General features: G+C 35.1%; 1 protein-coding gene across 6 annotated transcripts in view; it reads right to left on the bottom strand.

The window, feature by feature from the left end:
• The window catches only part of WDR17 (WD repeat domain 17), a 111,947-nt gene that overhangs the window by 27,414 nt on the left and 66,754 nt on the right, over positions 1-17,779 (bottom strand). For all 6 annotated transcript variants that reach the window (XM_073902275.1, XM_073902272.1, XM_025886306.2 and 3 more), the window contains 9 exons: positions 16,562-16,653; positions 13,900-13,982; positions 11,920-12,006; positions 6,644-6,808; positions 4,325-4,527; positions 3,200-3,349; positions 2,982-3,112; positions 2,558-2,683; positions 1,374-1,529 (listed from right to left, as the gene is read on the bottom strand). In XM_073902275.1, the coding sequence (XP_073758376.1) occupies positions 1,374-1,529; positions 2,558-2,683; positions 2,982-3,112; positions 3,200-3,349; positions 4,325-4,527; positions 6,644-6,808; positions 11,920-12,006; positions 13,900-13,982; positions 16,562-16,653 (1,193 nt within the window). The remainder of the gene's footprint in view (positions 1-1,373; positions 1,530-2,557; positions 2,684-2,981; positions 3,113-3,199; positions 3,350-4,324; positions 4,528-6,643; positions 6,809-11,919; positions 12,007-13,899; positions 13,983-16,561; positions 16,654-17,779) is intronic.

Below are 17,779 nucleotides of genomic sequence, written 5' to 3'. Positions count from 1 at the left end.
TTTAGTATTCTGTCAAAATTTATTTATTCTTTATCTCCTTGACTTTTGATAGATATTCTAATAGAGCCTTGTTAAAAGGGTAACTTTTAAGACAAACCTCAACTTCTTCAGAAGTAAAATTTTTATACTGCTCCTAAACACTTTATAGTTTACAATACCTTTAAAAAAATTTTTTTTAATTTCTTTAGAGTAAGAGAGAGAGAGAGAGAGAGTGCATGCACAAGAGCCATGGAGGTGGGTGGGGCAGAGGCGGAGGGAGAGAGGATCTTAAGTAGGCTCCACACCCAGCACAGAGCCAGACTTGGGGCTCAATCTTATGACCCCGAGATCATGACCTGAGCCAAAATCAAGAGTCAGACGCTTAACCAACTGAGCCACCCACACACCCCTTCCTTTTCAATAACATTTTAAAATGACATTTTGTCTTAGGTCAAGCAGTAATTCATTATTGGCCTCTAGCGTATGGGGGAATAAAAAGGTGAGTTAAATTTAATTTTGATATATTTTAATGTAACTTTATTGCTTAGTTTTACTTTATATTATTTATTAATACACTTAATAGCATGCTTTATAATTATAAAATTAACTAACTTAGAGCTTTTCAAAATGATCAACTATGAAATGAGTCCATGCCATTCTAATTTTTTTTTTTGGAGGGGTGGGAGAATTTTTCTTGAGCGAAAATGGCTGTGCATAAAAATGAAAAGCTTCATAAATTTGCACAAACTGAATACACTCAAGTAACCAGCACCTGGATCAAGAAACGAAGCTCCTTCTCCCTTCTGTTCTATTTCATTTACCACCCACTCTTCAAAAGAACCACTATCCTGAATTTTAATAGGATAGATTCATCTTAACCTCTTTTGAAAACTCTGTTTTGTTGAATCAGTCCTCTAAACAAGAAGATGTGCCTTAGAAGCATCTTCCACCAGATGGTCCTCAATGGAACCCTTCTGGTCAGTGTGGGGTTTAGTCATGACAAACAGTTATTAGCAAAGGGGAGCCCACTGTGTGCAACTCAGCCAACATGGATATTTACGGGGTATCAAAGAGCCTACCCTAGGGCAGTGATTCCCAAACCTTATCATGCATGTGAATAACGTGGAGGGCTTGTAAAAACACAGATCATTGGGCTACATCCCCGGGGTTTCTGATTCTGTAGGTGTGGGGCGGGACATGCATGTCTAACACGTTCCCAAGCAACACTGATGCTTCTAGCCCAGGGGATCTCACTTTGAGAAGTACTGCTCAGATATACACCTGATACCAGACCAGCAGAGAAGCAAATAGATCTGGAAAAAGAGAAGCTTAACCTTTAGCATTTCACCAAGACTTAGAATACTTTGTTAAACTCACTGATTTTGGCACTTTACCTCTCCAAGTTCAACCATCAGTTCACAGTATCTCTGAATTTGTCCTAATCTCAAATGTATATCAGCAGCTTCCTTCAGCCTTTCCTCCTTAGTGGGGACACCAATACCACCACCAAATTTAGACATCTTGACTGTCGTCAATTCTTGGGCTTCAGACTGGTTAAAAAAAGAAAATAAAATTTTCTAAATTTTGTTATACAAGAGCTGATGACAACAGATGATCATAAAAGCATTACAGGGGCACGTATTTTAAAAGCACGTAGCACTGGAAATTAAATATTCTAAAAAATCAATACTTTTTCTCTATAAAATATGATACCTCTTCCACTATAATATTTTGGTGTGGGTGCGAGGTAAAGAGTGGATGTGCCTGGTGTGGGCAGGGAGAGGCTAAACCCCATTGTCCTTAAAACTCACCAGGTGCTGTGGTTCTATAGAAGTTCAGGGGCCAAAAGGTCATGAGAGATAAAGTGATATGTAACTAGTGAAAAAAATGTACAAAAGTCTGGAATAAAAATAAAAAATGACAGGCTCACTCTAATTGGCTCCTATACTGGCAAGAGGTAAGAACTGTTGTCCTTAGGTGGTGGCGTGACTACAGAAAAGTCCTCCTTTATGAAAATAACTGTTTCATGTGACCCTCAAATCCACATCTCTGGCCCAGTTCTCATGGTCTAACAGCTAAGTTAACCATGATATTTTATGGCAAATATAAGAACTACTTCCTCTTTCTGGTCCCAGCACTGGTGTGTTGGTACTGGGTATCACTCCAGGCATAAGGTCACTGATAATTTTAAAATGAAATCCATTAAGAGCTCTAACATGGCCAGTTTTAATAAAACATATCCCAAACTACAGTCTATCAGGCCCTTGAGACTAAAGTCAGAGTGGTCCACATGTCACGGTCATCTGGTAATAGGGTAAAGGATTTCAAGTAGTTCCAAGTGACCTTTGAAGAAATTCATGAGATTCGACCTATGGGAACCAAGGCTGCCTTAATCCGGTCTCAGATAATTCAGACTCTCATGATCGGTTTTCACTGAAGATTCATCTCCTCAGTGTTCACTTACTTCAGGCTACTCACTCTAATTCTATAAATTTTTCAAAATAATTCTTATATTTCAACAGTGAAAAGGCAAAAATAATTTCTGCTTGAGGACATGATCCTTGCATACTTTACTTACTGTTCTAAATTTAATCAGATGCTTCAAATGCATTATTCCTTTACAGTAGTTCTGAGGAAGCAAGCTGTCGTCCTGCCCTCTGATCACAGCAACTAAGTTCCACAAATTGTCACTGCCACCTGGAGGCTAAAAGGTTGATACAGAATAACCAAAGATATAATAATGCATTCAAAACCCCACAGAAATTTGCATCTTGAAAAATATGATGCAGGCATATCTAAGTTGAAAAATTAACCAAATAAGAACAATACTTGATCTCATTTATTGTTTCTGGTTTCCATTTGCTTTCTTACTCTGCACCAGCTATGTTCAGAGGGGCAGACTGAGTTGGGATGATACATGTAAATATCTGATAATGACAACAGTTGCAATGATTCATTGTGACTACAGGGAAATGTTCACACTTAACTCCTGTAATACTCACGGATAAACATTCTGAAAACCATCTTAGTTTTTTTGCTCGAGGATTACCAGTTAGTTTCTCTATTTCGTGTTTAATATCTCTTGATACTTTACCACACAGTAGAGGAGGAGTGCCTTGTGCTATAGCATGATCTAAAGAACAGACATAATCCAGTGAGAAAGGATTGCTTGTAAGATGTTATTTAAAAGTAAAATCTAATAGATGCTTATTTTCAATACCAGTGTTCCCAATAATTTCTTCCCAAGATCTGTCTGCCAGAATATTTATTTGTAGAGGAGTGATTAAAGGTGTTAACGACCAGAGTCTCACTGTAGAATCTCGGGAGCAAGACGCCATAGTGAAGGGGCGGCTCGGATGACATGTCAAACCTGATGGAAAAAAGAAACCTATTTCAACTAAAGTAAACATTGAAAAATATTATTTATCTATGCGTACCTCATAAAACTACAAAATTTAAGTTATATAGAAGTGTTTTGAAATAGCATTTCTATTTCGGCTGAAATGATACAAGAATATAATATATTATTTAGCATATTCTATAAATATGAATACAAAATTGAATAATGATTAGCAAACGGTCCTGGATGAAAACGTTGAAACTACATTTCAGTTGGTTCAGCAGCAAGCATACTGTCACACCAATGGAGTCATGGCAATCTGTGAGGTAATGGCAGATGGACGGAAGTTCTAATTACAAGAAGAAAGAGAGTTGGGACCTTCCAGTTTAGAACATCCAGAAAAAGGATTCTCTCCCACACTCAGCTCCTCTGCCTCAGCTGAAAGGCCACTGAGGTAAAGTATACGGACACAAGTGCCTAGAGTGGGGTGACTTTCTCTAAGGAACCATTTTCGCCTTGACTTAATTCACCACTTAGGCCCATTGAGGTTTGGGTCTATAAATGAAAGTGACATGCAAAAGACAAGAACCCTGATTCCTACACTCAGCTTAATTGTATTTAAAGACTTACTGTTATATTAAAAAGCAAAACATTTTCCTAAATATCCAAGGGTAGATACAGGAATGGCAGAGAAGTTGTATCTACTTTATCACTGATCTCCTGTTTTACAACGTCCTTCTGGAGTGATGGTAAAGGAAGGGAGAAAAATCCAAGCCACATGTGTGTGCCTGTGTGTGCACACAGAAACACAAGTAATCTCTCATGACATTTTGGATTATCTTCTGTGTATTCTGATATTTCAATAATAAACAAGTACAGTTTTAATAAGAAAATGTTATTTTAAAATGAAACACTGTAAGGTTTCTTAAAAAAACACTGTATTTCTCAGAGATTATAAACTTCACTAATACAGCAAAATTTAAAAGTGCATGAAAAACACTTTACCGTATACATCTGCACCATGGTCATAAACAGTATCCAAACACGTTCCTTCTCGAGTGTCCCATACTTTTATAGTGTAGTCCCAGCTGCCAGATATGAGTAGATACGGAATCTCAGTATTCCACATTAATCCCCTCACAGGTGCAGTGTGGCCACTAAGAATGTTTATGCAAGCATCTTGAGTATAATCCCAGATTCGAACAGAACTGAAAACAGAATATTATGTATATAATAGCTTTCAAGTTATAATTTGTCTAAAGTACTGACACATTCTTAGTGGAGCACAATTATTTCTCAGTAAATTGAAAAAGGATTTTAAGTTTCAAGGTATGTTACAATTCTTTTCTTTATAGCAGATGAAAATGAACAACTAACTAGGCTAGAGCTAGCCTATTTCAATATTTTGTTTCCCTACTTTAACTGGTCCTTTACTACTGATCCTAAACCTACTATTTCACAGTCTATAGACTTAAAGAATTTCTTTCTTAAAGTGAAATATCCAGAACAGATAAAGCCAAAAATATTGCTAACAATATGGAGATAATAATTTAACAACACTCACATTATTCGTAAATCATGAAAATATAGCATGTATGATGATGGATATTATTTGAAAAATCAATTCATCTTTATGCTCTTATTAAAGAGCAAATCATTCCTGAATGTTTTGGTCAATAAAATAAGTTGGTCAGTTATTTTATAGTTATTCTAAAATCAAGTACAAAATTTAAATATAACTGGATTCATGATATTACTTGAATCTGCCAATTGTATAAAGTAGAAATGTTATTGAAATAAAATTTGAACTCAGGATCAATTTAAGACCTCCAAATGCCAACTTTGCTTGGATAATTCATAATAATTTTTAGTTGCAGATTTATATCAACCTGACAATGCCAAAATATTAATACTTCAAAGGTTATATTACACTCTAAAGGAGATACATTATATACTTTTTTATTTCTTTAAGGCATATTTATTTCTGCTATGAAGACTTACTTCTTTTTCCCCTTATCCTGGTACCTGTGTCCAGACATATCACAACCTAATTTTGTGCTAAATCCTTACGTTAGCATTGAAGTTATTTTGGTTAATATCATGCTTTCATAAATAAGCTAATGTTAAAGTGAGATGTATCAAAATACTTTAATGTTATCATAAAAGATATTAGAACAGGTGTTCTTGCTTTATGACATAACTTAGATTAGGCAAACATCAGGCTGACATCATAATTACATTTTGTAGTCAAGCACAAGAAAAGCTTTATCTATCCCACTGTACAAAAGCATTATTTAAAGGTGCTAGACAGCATGTTATCACCTATATAGTCATATAAAGGGACCAACAACCAGAATTACAAAAGACTTTCAAGTTTCATCACCATAATTAAGTAAAATGCTTACTGCTATCTTTCTGACAAATATTTCTTAGACAATGGTTGAAAATTATACCTTTTTTGATGTAGCAATAGAATCTAGACACTGAGGTCTACGTTAAGAGACAAAAAAATCTCTAAGTCAACTCATTCACTTGGATACGATAACCTTACTGTAAGTAACATTTCCAGTGATAACCCACAGAAATCTCACAATTGCTTTTCTTAGGAAATCTGGATGGATGTAAAAATTTCAAGATGAAAATAATCAATTATTCAATATTAAACTTATGGCTACCGTATAGTATGATTTCTATCTGCATAAAGTTAAGATTTTTCTTACCTAAATTTATCTCATATTCAAATAGGGACCAAACTATTTGTTTGTCTGTTTGAATATAAAATAGAGACAAGATTTCAGTAACTTTTTCACAAACCCAGAAAAAAAATGTTAAATCACTCTCATTTCTAAATAAATTCTCTTCATGCTAAAAATACATGATCATCATCTTGTTTTCTATTCTTAATGAAAACAGAGTACAGCTGTTTTCCATATTAAATATCAGGACATTACTAAAAATAAACTCTTCTCTATATTTTACAGAGATTTGTTTGTTTCAGGTCTTTTTTCCCTTTCCAATCTGATCCTTTTGAAATTTTTGTTTCTGTTAACTCTGTTGCTAATAAGATAGAAATAAGCATCCATAATAAGCAAAACAAGTAAGGAAATAGAAATCATGAATATGATAACAACATAAGCATGGCAAAATTTAATTTACTATGGTTAAATGCAATTAGGTAATTGTTAACTGCTTATACATCCTTGTTATATGTACATATTTAAAATATTTCCACCCATAAGTTGGATCATATAAATACATACATTTCTAGAAGATTATAAGCTTATGATTTTAAGGACTAAAAAATTAGAATCCAAAAATACATACCCATCATCAGAACCACTACAAAGAATTCCTTCGCTCAGAGGAGACCATTTAACATGGAACACTTTTGCAGTATGTCCACTAAATACTTTCAGTGGTTGATCAGAGCTGGTGGCCATGTAATAGACACGAACATTTTTATCTTCACAGCCAGTGGCTATCATGTCTCTGAAACATCATCAATGGTACATTAAAACATGAAAAAAAATTGATATTATTTGTTACAATAATTTTAAAATGTACACAGTTCTAATTTTTAAAACTACAATTTTTTGCTTCCTTAATGAAGTTAGACCTAAATCTCACAGAAGTAAAACCATTATTCCCAGAAACTGCCTTAGTGCAAAGAGTTTCTTTATATTCTCCTTTAATCAGTTGAATTTTTAGTTTTTAATCTTAGATCAGAGATAATGGAATTCATATTTCTATAAGTTCTTTTTAAAAATGTCCAGATTCATAACTTCTTGAATATTTCTCAGATCTTTATATTTCACAACTGTTGGGTCTTAACAAGGGTCCCCAATGGTGAGTGATTGAGATTTGCTTTCTTGCTAGCAAGCAAATTATTAATCACTACATGCCCTGACCACTGGTAAATTTTTCTGTGGCATGAGTACAAATTGCTGCGCTTCCCCTGAAGGATGCTGGGAAATCTCCCCCCAGACCAGGGTTGTCCCATCTGACAGAAAGTCAGAGTCCTGGTTTCCCAACTGTCTCTGGTGGCTGCACCAACTTGAGATAGATGCTTTAACTGTTTGTTCCAACTAAGGATCCTCTGTAACTAAAATATGTGGATATGATCTTTTAATAATCTTTGTTTGTTATTCTCAAGTGAGTGAGAGTAAACTAAGCAACCATTAATATCTATTGACATCCTCGTGGTCATACTTGGAACACTGTTCCGAATGGAGTGAGGAGGACTAGGAAAGAACTGTGGAAATCATGCCCGAAGTCTCCCTTCCAGAATACAACTCCCTCTGTTTAACAATCATACAAACAGCCCTCATGCTCTAAATGGAAGTTACACATTTTGGCCCAACTGTTTCCTCAAACTTCAAATTGCCGATTTTTGTCATGTGGGTTATAATACTTGCATTTATTTAAGCCCACATGCATAAAAACACCAGTTTGCAAACTGGCATGCCAATCTGCATATTATTATGTCTGCCTAAGTCCCACTGATAAATGGGCCAGTCTCTACATGTGGGAAAATACACTTTGCACAATACAAATATTTACATGTATACATGAGTATGTTTTTGTATATGTGTATATGGACACATGAATATGAAATCTTAAAAATTAAATAACAGACATTCAAGGAATGTACATATAGATATCCAAATTATAAATTCAGAGATATCTTATGAATAAACTTTTATAAGTTCAAGGTATTTTTCACTTATCTCTTAAGGGGCTACGTAAAATATAGATACTGCTATTCAGACATTTTTTAAAGGTTTTAAAAGGTTTTTAAAAATAAAAATGAAATTTATTAGGTACACTTGGTAGTAAGCATAAAAGTTAAGTATAAAAGACTTTTTTAACCAACAAAACATACTGTATTAATATCTACTTTTTATTTCAACTGGTCAAATGCTTACTAACCTTACAGAACAGAGAAATAAGAATGTGGAACTGTTCTCTTAATCAGATGCAAGGTAATTCTATCCATTTGTATACTGAAGAAATATTTTTTAAATTTCTACTTTCTTCTAGGCACAGAGAGGGTTAGCAGCACAGTGTTTTGCTAAGAATATATTGCTAAAAATAGATAACACAGTTGCTGATCTCATGGACCTTACATTTTAGAGGGCGAGACAGCAAATTTCCAACTAAAATTATGGTTTTTAAAATTATATGTATTTATATTATTCATATGATTAATCGTTATGTGTCAAGTAATTCATAGTTGATTTTTTTTCATCATGATAAGTGTACTCTTCAATATCCATCCCATATTTCCCCCATCTCTTCACCCACCTCCCTTCTGGTAACCATCAATCTGTTCTCTACAGTTAAGAGTCTGTTTCTTGGTTTGTCTTTTTGTTTTTCTTTGCTCATTTTGTTTTATTTCTCATATTCCACATGAGTGAAATCGTACGGTAATTGTCTTTCTCTGACTTATTTTGCTTAGCGTTATACTGTCTAGCTCCATCCATGTTGTTGCAAATGGCAAGATTTTATTCTTTCCTATGGTTGAATAATATTCCATTGTGTATTTATACATATATATACATCTTGATTATCTATTCATTTTAACAACATTTGCTCTTCCAACCCATTGAGCATGGAATGTCTTTCCATTTGTGTTCAACTTCTTTCATTAGTGTTTTATAGTTTTCAGAGTACAGGCCTTTCGCCTCTTTGGTTAAGTTTATTCCTATTTTAATTGTTTTTGGTGCAATTATAAATGGGATTTTCTTAATTTCACTTTCTGATGCTTCATTATTAGTGTATAGAAATGCAACAGATTTCTGTACATTGATTTTGTATCCTGCAACTTTATAGTAGTTTTTTGGTGGAGTCTTTAGGGTTTCCTGTATAGAGTATCAGGTCATCTGCATATAGTGAGAGTTTTACTTCTTCCTTGCTAATTTGGATGACTTTTATTTCATTATGTTGTCTGATTGCTGTAGCTAGGACTTCCAGTACTATGTTAACTAAGAGTGGTGAGAGTGGACATCCTTGTTTTGTTCTTGACCTTAGGGGAAAAGCTCTAAGCTTTTCACCATTGAGTACCATGTTGGCTGTGGGATTTTCATATGAGGACTTTATCACGTTGAGATATTATGTTCCCTGTAGGCCTACTTCGCAGAGGGTTATCATGAATGGATATTGTAATTTGTACATTCCATCGATTGAAATGATCATATGGTTTTTATCCTTCCTCTTATTGATGTGATGTATCATGTTGTCCTGCAAATATTGAACCAAACTTGCATCCTAGGAATAAATCCCACTTGAAGGTGGTGGGTAATTTTTTTAAATATATTGTTGGATTCACTTTGCTAATATTTTGTTAGGGACTTTTGCACCCATATTCATGAGAAATATTGGCATGTAGTTCTCTTTTTGTGGTGTCTTTATCTGGTTTTGGTATCAGGGTGATACTGGCTTTACAGAATGATTTTGGAAGTTTTCCTTCCTCTTGTATTTTTTGGAATAGTTTCAGAACAATAGATATTAACTCTTTTTTTAAATGGTAGAATTCACCTGTGAAGCTGTCTGGTCCTGGACTTTTGTTTCTTGGGTGTTCTTTGATTACTGATTCAATTTCATTGCTGGTGATTGGTCTGTTCAAATTTTCTATTTTTTCCTGCTTTAGTTTTGGTAGGTTATATGTTTCTTGGAATTTATCCATTTCTTATAAGCTGCCCAATTTATTGGCATACAGGTTTTCATAATATTCTGTTATAATTGTATTTCTGTGATACTGGCTGTTATTTCTCCTCTTCCATTCATTATTTTGTTTATTTGGGTCCTTTTTTTAAATGAGTCTTGCTAGAGGTTTAGCAATTTTGTTGATCTTTTCAAAGAACCTAATTCCTGGTTTCATTGATCTGTTCTGTTTTTTTGTTTTGTTTTGGTTTGGTTTCTATTTTCTTTCCTTCTTCCTTCCTTCCTCCCTTTTAAGATTTTATTTTTAAGGAATCTCTATACCCAACATGGGGCTAGAACTCACAACCCTGAGATCAAGAGTCACATGTTCCACTAACTGAGCTAGGTAGACACCCCTCTATTATTTATTTCTGCTCTAATCTTTATTAATTTTATTTGTTACAATTACTTTTGTCATGTTAAGTGCTCCCAGGATATCATAGAAGAAATTTACCTAACATGGGGGTCAAGAAACACTTTTCTGTAGAAGTGGTTTGGTGCAGAGAGCTGGAGTATAGGTGGGTGTTACCTATATACAATATAGAAGGGTTGTGTGGTGTGGGGTGTGGGACAGAATCCTAGATATAGGGAGACAACATGAGGGAAAGCTTTGGTATGAAAATGAGCTGACTCGTTCAAGAAACTGAAAGCCAATGAGGCTAGACTATAAAGAACAAGGCAGAGCCAGGCTTGAAATGGCATGACCAAGACACACGGGAACCCGATTACATGAGGACCTCCCTGCTGGGCTCCTGAGATTTTGCATTTTACCCTACAGTCAATGTAAGCAATGAAATGGTGCACTGAGATCTGGTTGTGAAATACTCTTGACTTCTTCATAAAGAAGGTAGGGCAGGGAGACAAGGAAGTGGTGACAAAGGGTATGAATTCTGGAATTGATTTAGAAGGTTTTTGGGGAAGTCCAAAAGCAAACAAGCATTATTGGTTTATGGCAGGGGAAGGGAGTGGTTGGAAAAAGAATATTTAGATGGATGATATCACAGGAATGGATGGCCGACTGGAAATGGAAATGCAAATAGAGAGATGACAAGGTATAAGAGAAGAGGCCAAGGATTTTGGCTTCAGCAGCTATGTTGTGAACGTTATCAGGCCACTTAGATGGGGAATCCTGGGGGAGGAGCTGGGCATGAGCTCACTTTGCATAAAACCTCTAACAGTGTGTTATAAATTCTTCTGTATTACTGAAAGAAATACATAGATCCATCATTTTGTATGTGATTTGACTCAGACCACAAGTATAACAAGGTTTTAATATTTTAATATGTATATTTTCCACTTGCAATATGGAAGAGCATAATTTCACATTATTTTCACAATATCTAGAGAAAGACTGAATCTTTAAGTATAATTTATATAGCATAAAGAGAGGTTTAATGCAAGATTCTTGGAAGTGCAATGACTTGAAGGATCAATTTTAGTGGGGGTTTGACTTGGATTGATTTTTAAATCTGAGCTGATTTTTACATGGTAAATGCTAGGCTCATAAGCAAGCATGACCTTTCAAAACTATGTACATAAGTTCTACATTTTAGGAAATCATCCAGTGTCAAGGCATTAGCACTGGGGGGGGGGGGAGTACAATGGAAAGTTGTGGTGGAATAATACCACTGGCGAGATTCCTAAAAGGGTTTAAGGAAAGGGCTACATACACTTCCATGGGAGAAGCCACATACAGATGAGACTAAATTTCCATTTTTTATTAGTTACGCCTATGCTTCTTCCTAAAGCATCAGCTAACATAAACAATCAATTACAAGGCTAGACAACAAGAGCAATACCTAAAGAGTGATGAGTATTACCTGTGAGAATAACATTAAATATCATGCTTATTTAAAATCTCAGAAGTTATTATTTATCTTTGGAAAAAAAATTCTTACTTGTTGTTTTGGCTCCAATCACAACCAAACACCGCAGCAGGATGTTTGTATTTGTGTAGCACTTTACCATCAATTGTTCGAATAATACTGAAATTAAGTATAATATGTTAACAGAAAAAACATTCTAAATACATTGTTCACAAAAACAAAGCCAGAATTGTATAATTCAAAAATAAGTTTTTTAGGTTAGAGACCTTGTCTTCAAAGCATGGAGAACATTTAAAAGTACTGAGTAAATGATATTATCAATTATGAGTGAGTATATTTACGTAAGACAGTATTAACTATGGCAATCCACTTAAATTAATTTGAAGGTGATAAATTTTGATTTAGAAACTATTCCTTATAGAATATTTTTAGGAAAAACATAGATTTTTTTTTTTAAGATTTTATTTATTTATTTGACAGAGAGCACAAGCAGGGGGAGTGGCAAGCAGAGGGAGAGGGAGAAATAGGCTCTCAGCTGAGCAAGGAGCTGGACGTGGGGCTCGATCCCAGGACTCTGGGATAATGACCTGAGCCGAAGGCAGATGCTTAACTGACTGGGCCACCCAGGTGCCCCAGGAAAAACATAGTTTAATACATATATTTTCAAACAGTGCTATAGCTAACATATGCATTTGATTTTCAGCTTCAAAATTTAGCAGGTCAAAATTAATATTTCAAACAACTCATTTATAATGCAAGTTGCATGTACTATTCCACCAAGTCAAGGACACATAAGTTGTAACATTGTTGTGGCATGTTCTAAGTGGTTAACTAGAAATTTAGAGGATCCCGTCTCCCCAAAATATATATTTTAGCTGCAAAAATTAAAGAAGCTCTAATACCCAACTATATCATTGCCATAACACAGGGCAATTGATTCCAAAAAGGAAAAAAGAAGAAGTTGTGTATAAATTAATGTATTACGGGGTTTTAAAAGTCTTTAGAAAAGATCCTCTAAAACAACATTAGGCCAGTGAAGACTTCTGAGGCTTCTGGTGGTGACCTATGCTTACAAATGTTTAGTCATTACCTGTGGTATTTATCAAACCAGTGGTGTCCTGAAAGTACATAGTATAGCTAACTGTGTATCACCTTATCAAAAAACTCTGAGGCACATCTTTCATATTTTGGTCATTATCGATTAGCAAAGAGTTCTTTTCAGGGAAAAAAAATCACTAATATGCTTATTTCTGGAAAATTTCAACTTCCCGGTGAAGATCTTTGGTTTCCATAACAACTGTCTTTTTCATTGAAATTAAAAAGAGAGGATGAGAAAATTGGGCTGGGTACTGCAAAACCCAACAGGAGACCATCTCTACTATATTTCCAGCAACGTGAGTGTCTATACCACCCGTCAAAGATAATACCTTATAGCAGCACAATAGCATCATCTGGATAAAAACATTTGTTTAGCTCAAAAGCAATTCTTCCCTTACATATATTCCTTAGAAACCTACTTTTTCCTGGGACTTAACAGAATTAAGAGAGCACTTATTTCTGAAACACAAGGTCAGAGACGTTAGGCATTTCCCACATGCATTACCTTATTCCTCATTGCAAAGGATTTTCATCCTTTTATAAATAACAGCATCTACAAAAGGTGAACAGGTTTCTAGAGCACTTGATATCTCTTGAATCACTTGTAAAACTGAAATACCACTTCCTCAAAAATGTGATGAGGATTAATTAGACCCTTGATGAAAAGTTCTTAAAGTTTCTTTGAGGCAATTCACAGTATGTTAGTTACAACTCCAGTAGTATCTTCGTTTAGAAAGAAATTACTGGTTTATTTATTTTAAACATCACCGCACTCTTATTTAGTACTGATACAGCATTACGGCGTGTGCCCATATGGGCTTATATACTGATGAGAGTTGGCAGAGCTGTACAGACGGAATCTCACTGACTACTCTGATGTGTGTGCTAACATGACACAATGGGTATTATCAATATATCTTCCGTAAGCAGTGTAACTTCATACATAGTACTTACCAGAAACCATCACCACTGCAGGTAGCTATTCTTTTGGAATCTTTATGACTCCAGGCAACGCGGAATATTCCATTTTTTCCATGCTTCAAAAAATGCAAAATACCTATCAATAAAAAATAATTCACCCCTTTTTTCTCTTATTTATTTACTTCTTCTAGTATTGCTTTTCTGTTAGGAACTTACTCTAGACGATGCTAACATAGTAGTATTACTGTCAACTGTAGAAAGCGCAATATAAAAGCTATCACACTTAAAAAACAAACCCCCTGTGTAAGATATCAATTAAGTGGCTCTATTGCTGTTTTGCAGACACTGGTAGAGAGCCAGGATCTGTGGAATAAAGCCGTGCTTAATGCCTTTTCCAGAAGTCCCAGTGTGCAGAGGAAGACAGGGATCTGTCTGCTTCCTGACCCAGTGCTACCAAAAGTACAGCGTAAGAAATACTGCAAGCAATTGTCATTACTGGTTGTTCTCCTAAATCTCAAAGTTTTCTATCTTATAAAAACAAAGGAGAAGGATTTAAGGTTCTTCCTGTGACAAATCAGTCTATATTGACCCATTCCTCTGCATTCTTGGACTGGGGAAGGGGAAGGGTTGTAGTCACCACCAGTATGATGAGCATTTGTAAAACCACAAGGAATATATTATACATGGGAATATCATTAATCCACTGGGACATGGGTGAATAAATGTTGCAATCAATCCATCTCCAACTTTTATTTAACTTTATAGAGCAGTTCAGTTTTGGCTGCAGCTAAGGAGAGACTAAAGTCACTTTTTATCTTGAGTTTGAAGGCGACTTTATTAAAGTGGTCTCCAGTTTGCTGTTTTTTCCTCTTTGGGGGTCAAGGGGGGTAGCTGTATAAAGATGGGCACAAAATGCAGGTAGTCTCTACACTCATGTAACTGAAGGGGTGGAGGCCTCCCAACAGCTTCACTTATCCCAAGAAAAATGCAACTTAGGGCTTCTAAGACCCTGCTTCTCCTTCTGTGAGACACATGTAACTCAGCTAATTACAACTGACCTTGCCCCATATGTATTATCCTAGATTTAAGCACTTTTTCGATCAGTCTCGACCATGCTCCTGAATGCTGGGAAGACACGAATGGGTGTGAGAGACACACCCCTGATGCTAGGATGTCAGTCGCCAGGAGTCAGGGTGGGGCCGTGGCAGTGCTGACAGGCAGATTGTTTGAGGTCTCAGGAGGCCAAGATGCCGTAAGAAGAGATCAACAGAAGTGACACCTGAGGATAACATCTTTGAATTTAGGTCAAAAGTTTCTTTCTCAGATTCATTTCTTTTCTTTTTACATGACTAGTACAGAATCAGTGCTGTTCTTGATGGGAGGGCAGAGGGCAGGTTGGGGGCACTGCTGAACTGAAAGTATTGTTATGTAGAGAAAGGGAGGGAAGTAACTATACGGGCCTTTGTCAAAGCTTCCTCTTTTGAGGGCAAAATTGCTTACTGGTGTTTGGTAAAGTTTTCCTAGTACTCTGCATTTCCCACATTACTTTAGTGTCCCCTAGATCAAAGCTGCTTGATCCTCAGAGGAAAATCTGTTTTTTGTATAAATGGCTTTAAAGTCTCAAATATAACTTCTGAAACAAATAATGCAATATATGTTAAGAAAAAAAAGAAGAAGAAGATAGCAGGAGGGGAAGAATGAAGGGGTGGAAATTGGAGGGGGAGACGAACCATGAGAGACGAGGGACTCTGAAAAACAAACTGAGGGTTCTAGAGGGGAGGGGGGTGGGGGATGGGTTAGCCTGGTGATGGGTATTAAAGAGGGCACATTCTGCGTGGAGCACTGGGTGTTATACACAAACAATGAATCATGGAACACTATATCAAAAACTAATGATGTAATGTATGGTGATTAACATAACAATAAAAAATTATTTAAAAAATAATAATAAAGTATAAAGTCTCAAATATAAGTTATTCTCAAATAAATTATATATTCAATAAACTCCAACAGTAGTCATTTGAAATGAATGAAATTTCAAAAGAGAAATCCTTTCCTATTTCCCTTGATTCATATCTAACATATTATAATGAGATCACATGCAGTTTCCAAATATTAGTGGAACTCAGTAAAATGTGGGATGACAATTTAACTCCAGGCAGAAGTCAAGTACAATCTGTATGATTACAAGCAGGAAGAGGGGAGGTTTTAGTGCTTGTCGTGGAGTAAAGAGTTTGAGAGGTAGAAGGAAGTCCAAGAAACCGTATAATCCAACTTCACCACCCTACAGGTGAAGAATCAGGTTCAAGACATTAAAGAATTCAAAAAAAAAAAAAAGACAATAAAGAATTCTCCCTATGGGAAGACTATCTGTAATAGAATCTAGACTGTAATTTGGAACTTGTTCCGAGTTTAATCTTTTTACAACTATTAAATATTTGCCCAGATAATTTTGTGGAGGATGATTCAGAATTCCTTTGAATCTCTAATGCAACTTTAGGTGAATTCTTTTATCTTAGACCCATCTACATTTTTCAGAATTCATTTTAACATGTGTATGTTCTCTTGGATTTTTTTTCCAAGTGACAGAACATAACGTCACCTGGTGATTATTAAATTAAGAGAGAAAAGCATTTACAAAACATGAGGCAGTATAAGACATTATACTATTCAGCCAGCAATAAATACATCTTACCTCATTAAATCGTTGCACCATTTTGCCCTTTTTAACATCCCAAATAAAAGCACCATTTCGGGAAGTTGCTCCAGCAATACAATTTAAATCACCTTAGGAAACAATTTGTTAGTCCTTATATGAAATGTTTGCCACACATGTAATTCTTTTCAAAATGTCATTTTTGAAAAAGACTTGGAATTTACAAAGTAGTTTTTTTTTAAGTTTTTTATAATGAAAATTACCAAATGTATGGAAATAGAGAATAGTATAAGGAATGTATCATCATACAACTTCAACAATTATCAAAATATGGTCACTCTTGTTTTGTATATAGTCCCTCTTGGGTTTCTTTGCAGCAAATCTCTGACATTCTATCATTTCATCAATAAATACTTCAGTACAAATGTCTAAAAGACTTTCATTAACATGACCAAACTATCACAATCACAAATACAAAAATTATCAATAATTCTTCAATACTATCACATATCCAGTCAGTATTTACATTTTTCTTTACACTGCATCTAGTAAGGTTTTTTTTTTCTTTCTAATTAGGAAAACATTTCTAAAAGCAGAACACATGAAAAAATGCAGGTTTTTAAAATCAAAAACATAAACAATGCTCTGTGTTTTTAAGAAATAAAAAAATCTGTGAAAATCAAAGTGCTGCTAAGTTAGTAGGTGATCTAGTACTTAAGAATTTCTTGCAAGGCAGTCAAAGAAGAGGCTTTCTCCATTAAAAGAAAGGAACAGTTTTCCTGTGCTACCTACGAGTAAAACATGAAGGAAATACTTTGTGATAAATGATTATAAACCTAAAAAAAAATAAGCCTTTGCCATATTTCTAGTATTTTCATTCTGCTCCCTTTGTTGGGTTCTCAAATTATTGAGGAGGCGTTTCCATATTAATTTGTACTTTTTTTTTTCTTTTCCTGTGGTTGCTATTCTAAAATTACAGCAAGTTATGCAATCCTCTATCCTTCACTTCCATCTGCATCAACCTTCGTTAATCTTTTAAATTTTATCCATAGTTAGCTAAAAGTAGTGATTCCTCAGTAACCACATTTCAAAAAATTAAAGAATTTCCTTTCCAACATTTCTACTTTCCTAAGGCATGTAACCTGGGCAAGTTATTCAACCTCTCAGACCCTCTTTAATAAATGTTGGTAATCACAAAGTGTCACATAGGGATGAAAAGGAAGACGGCAGCAGGTAAGAGATCTAATTAGCTCTTTT

The sequence above is a fragment of the Callorhinus ursinus genome, unplaced genomic scaffold, assembly GCF_003265705.2.
Source record: "Callorhinus ursinus isolate GAN/ISIS: 27379988/994484 unplaced genomic scaffold, GSC_fseal_2.0 scaffold17, whole genome shotgun sequence".
NCBI lineage: Eukaryota > Metazoa > Chordata > Mammalia > Carnivora > Otariidae > Callorhinus > Callorhinus ursinus.
Note: the sequence above shows the minus strand (reverse complement) of the source record. Positions and strands in the feature narration are given on the sequence as shown.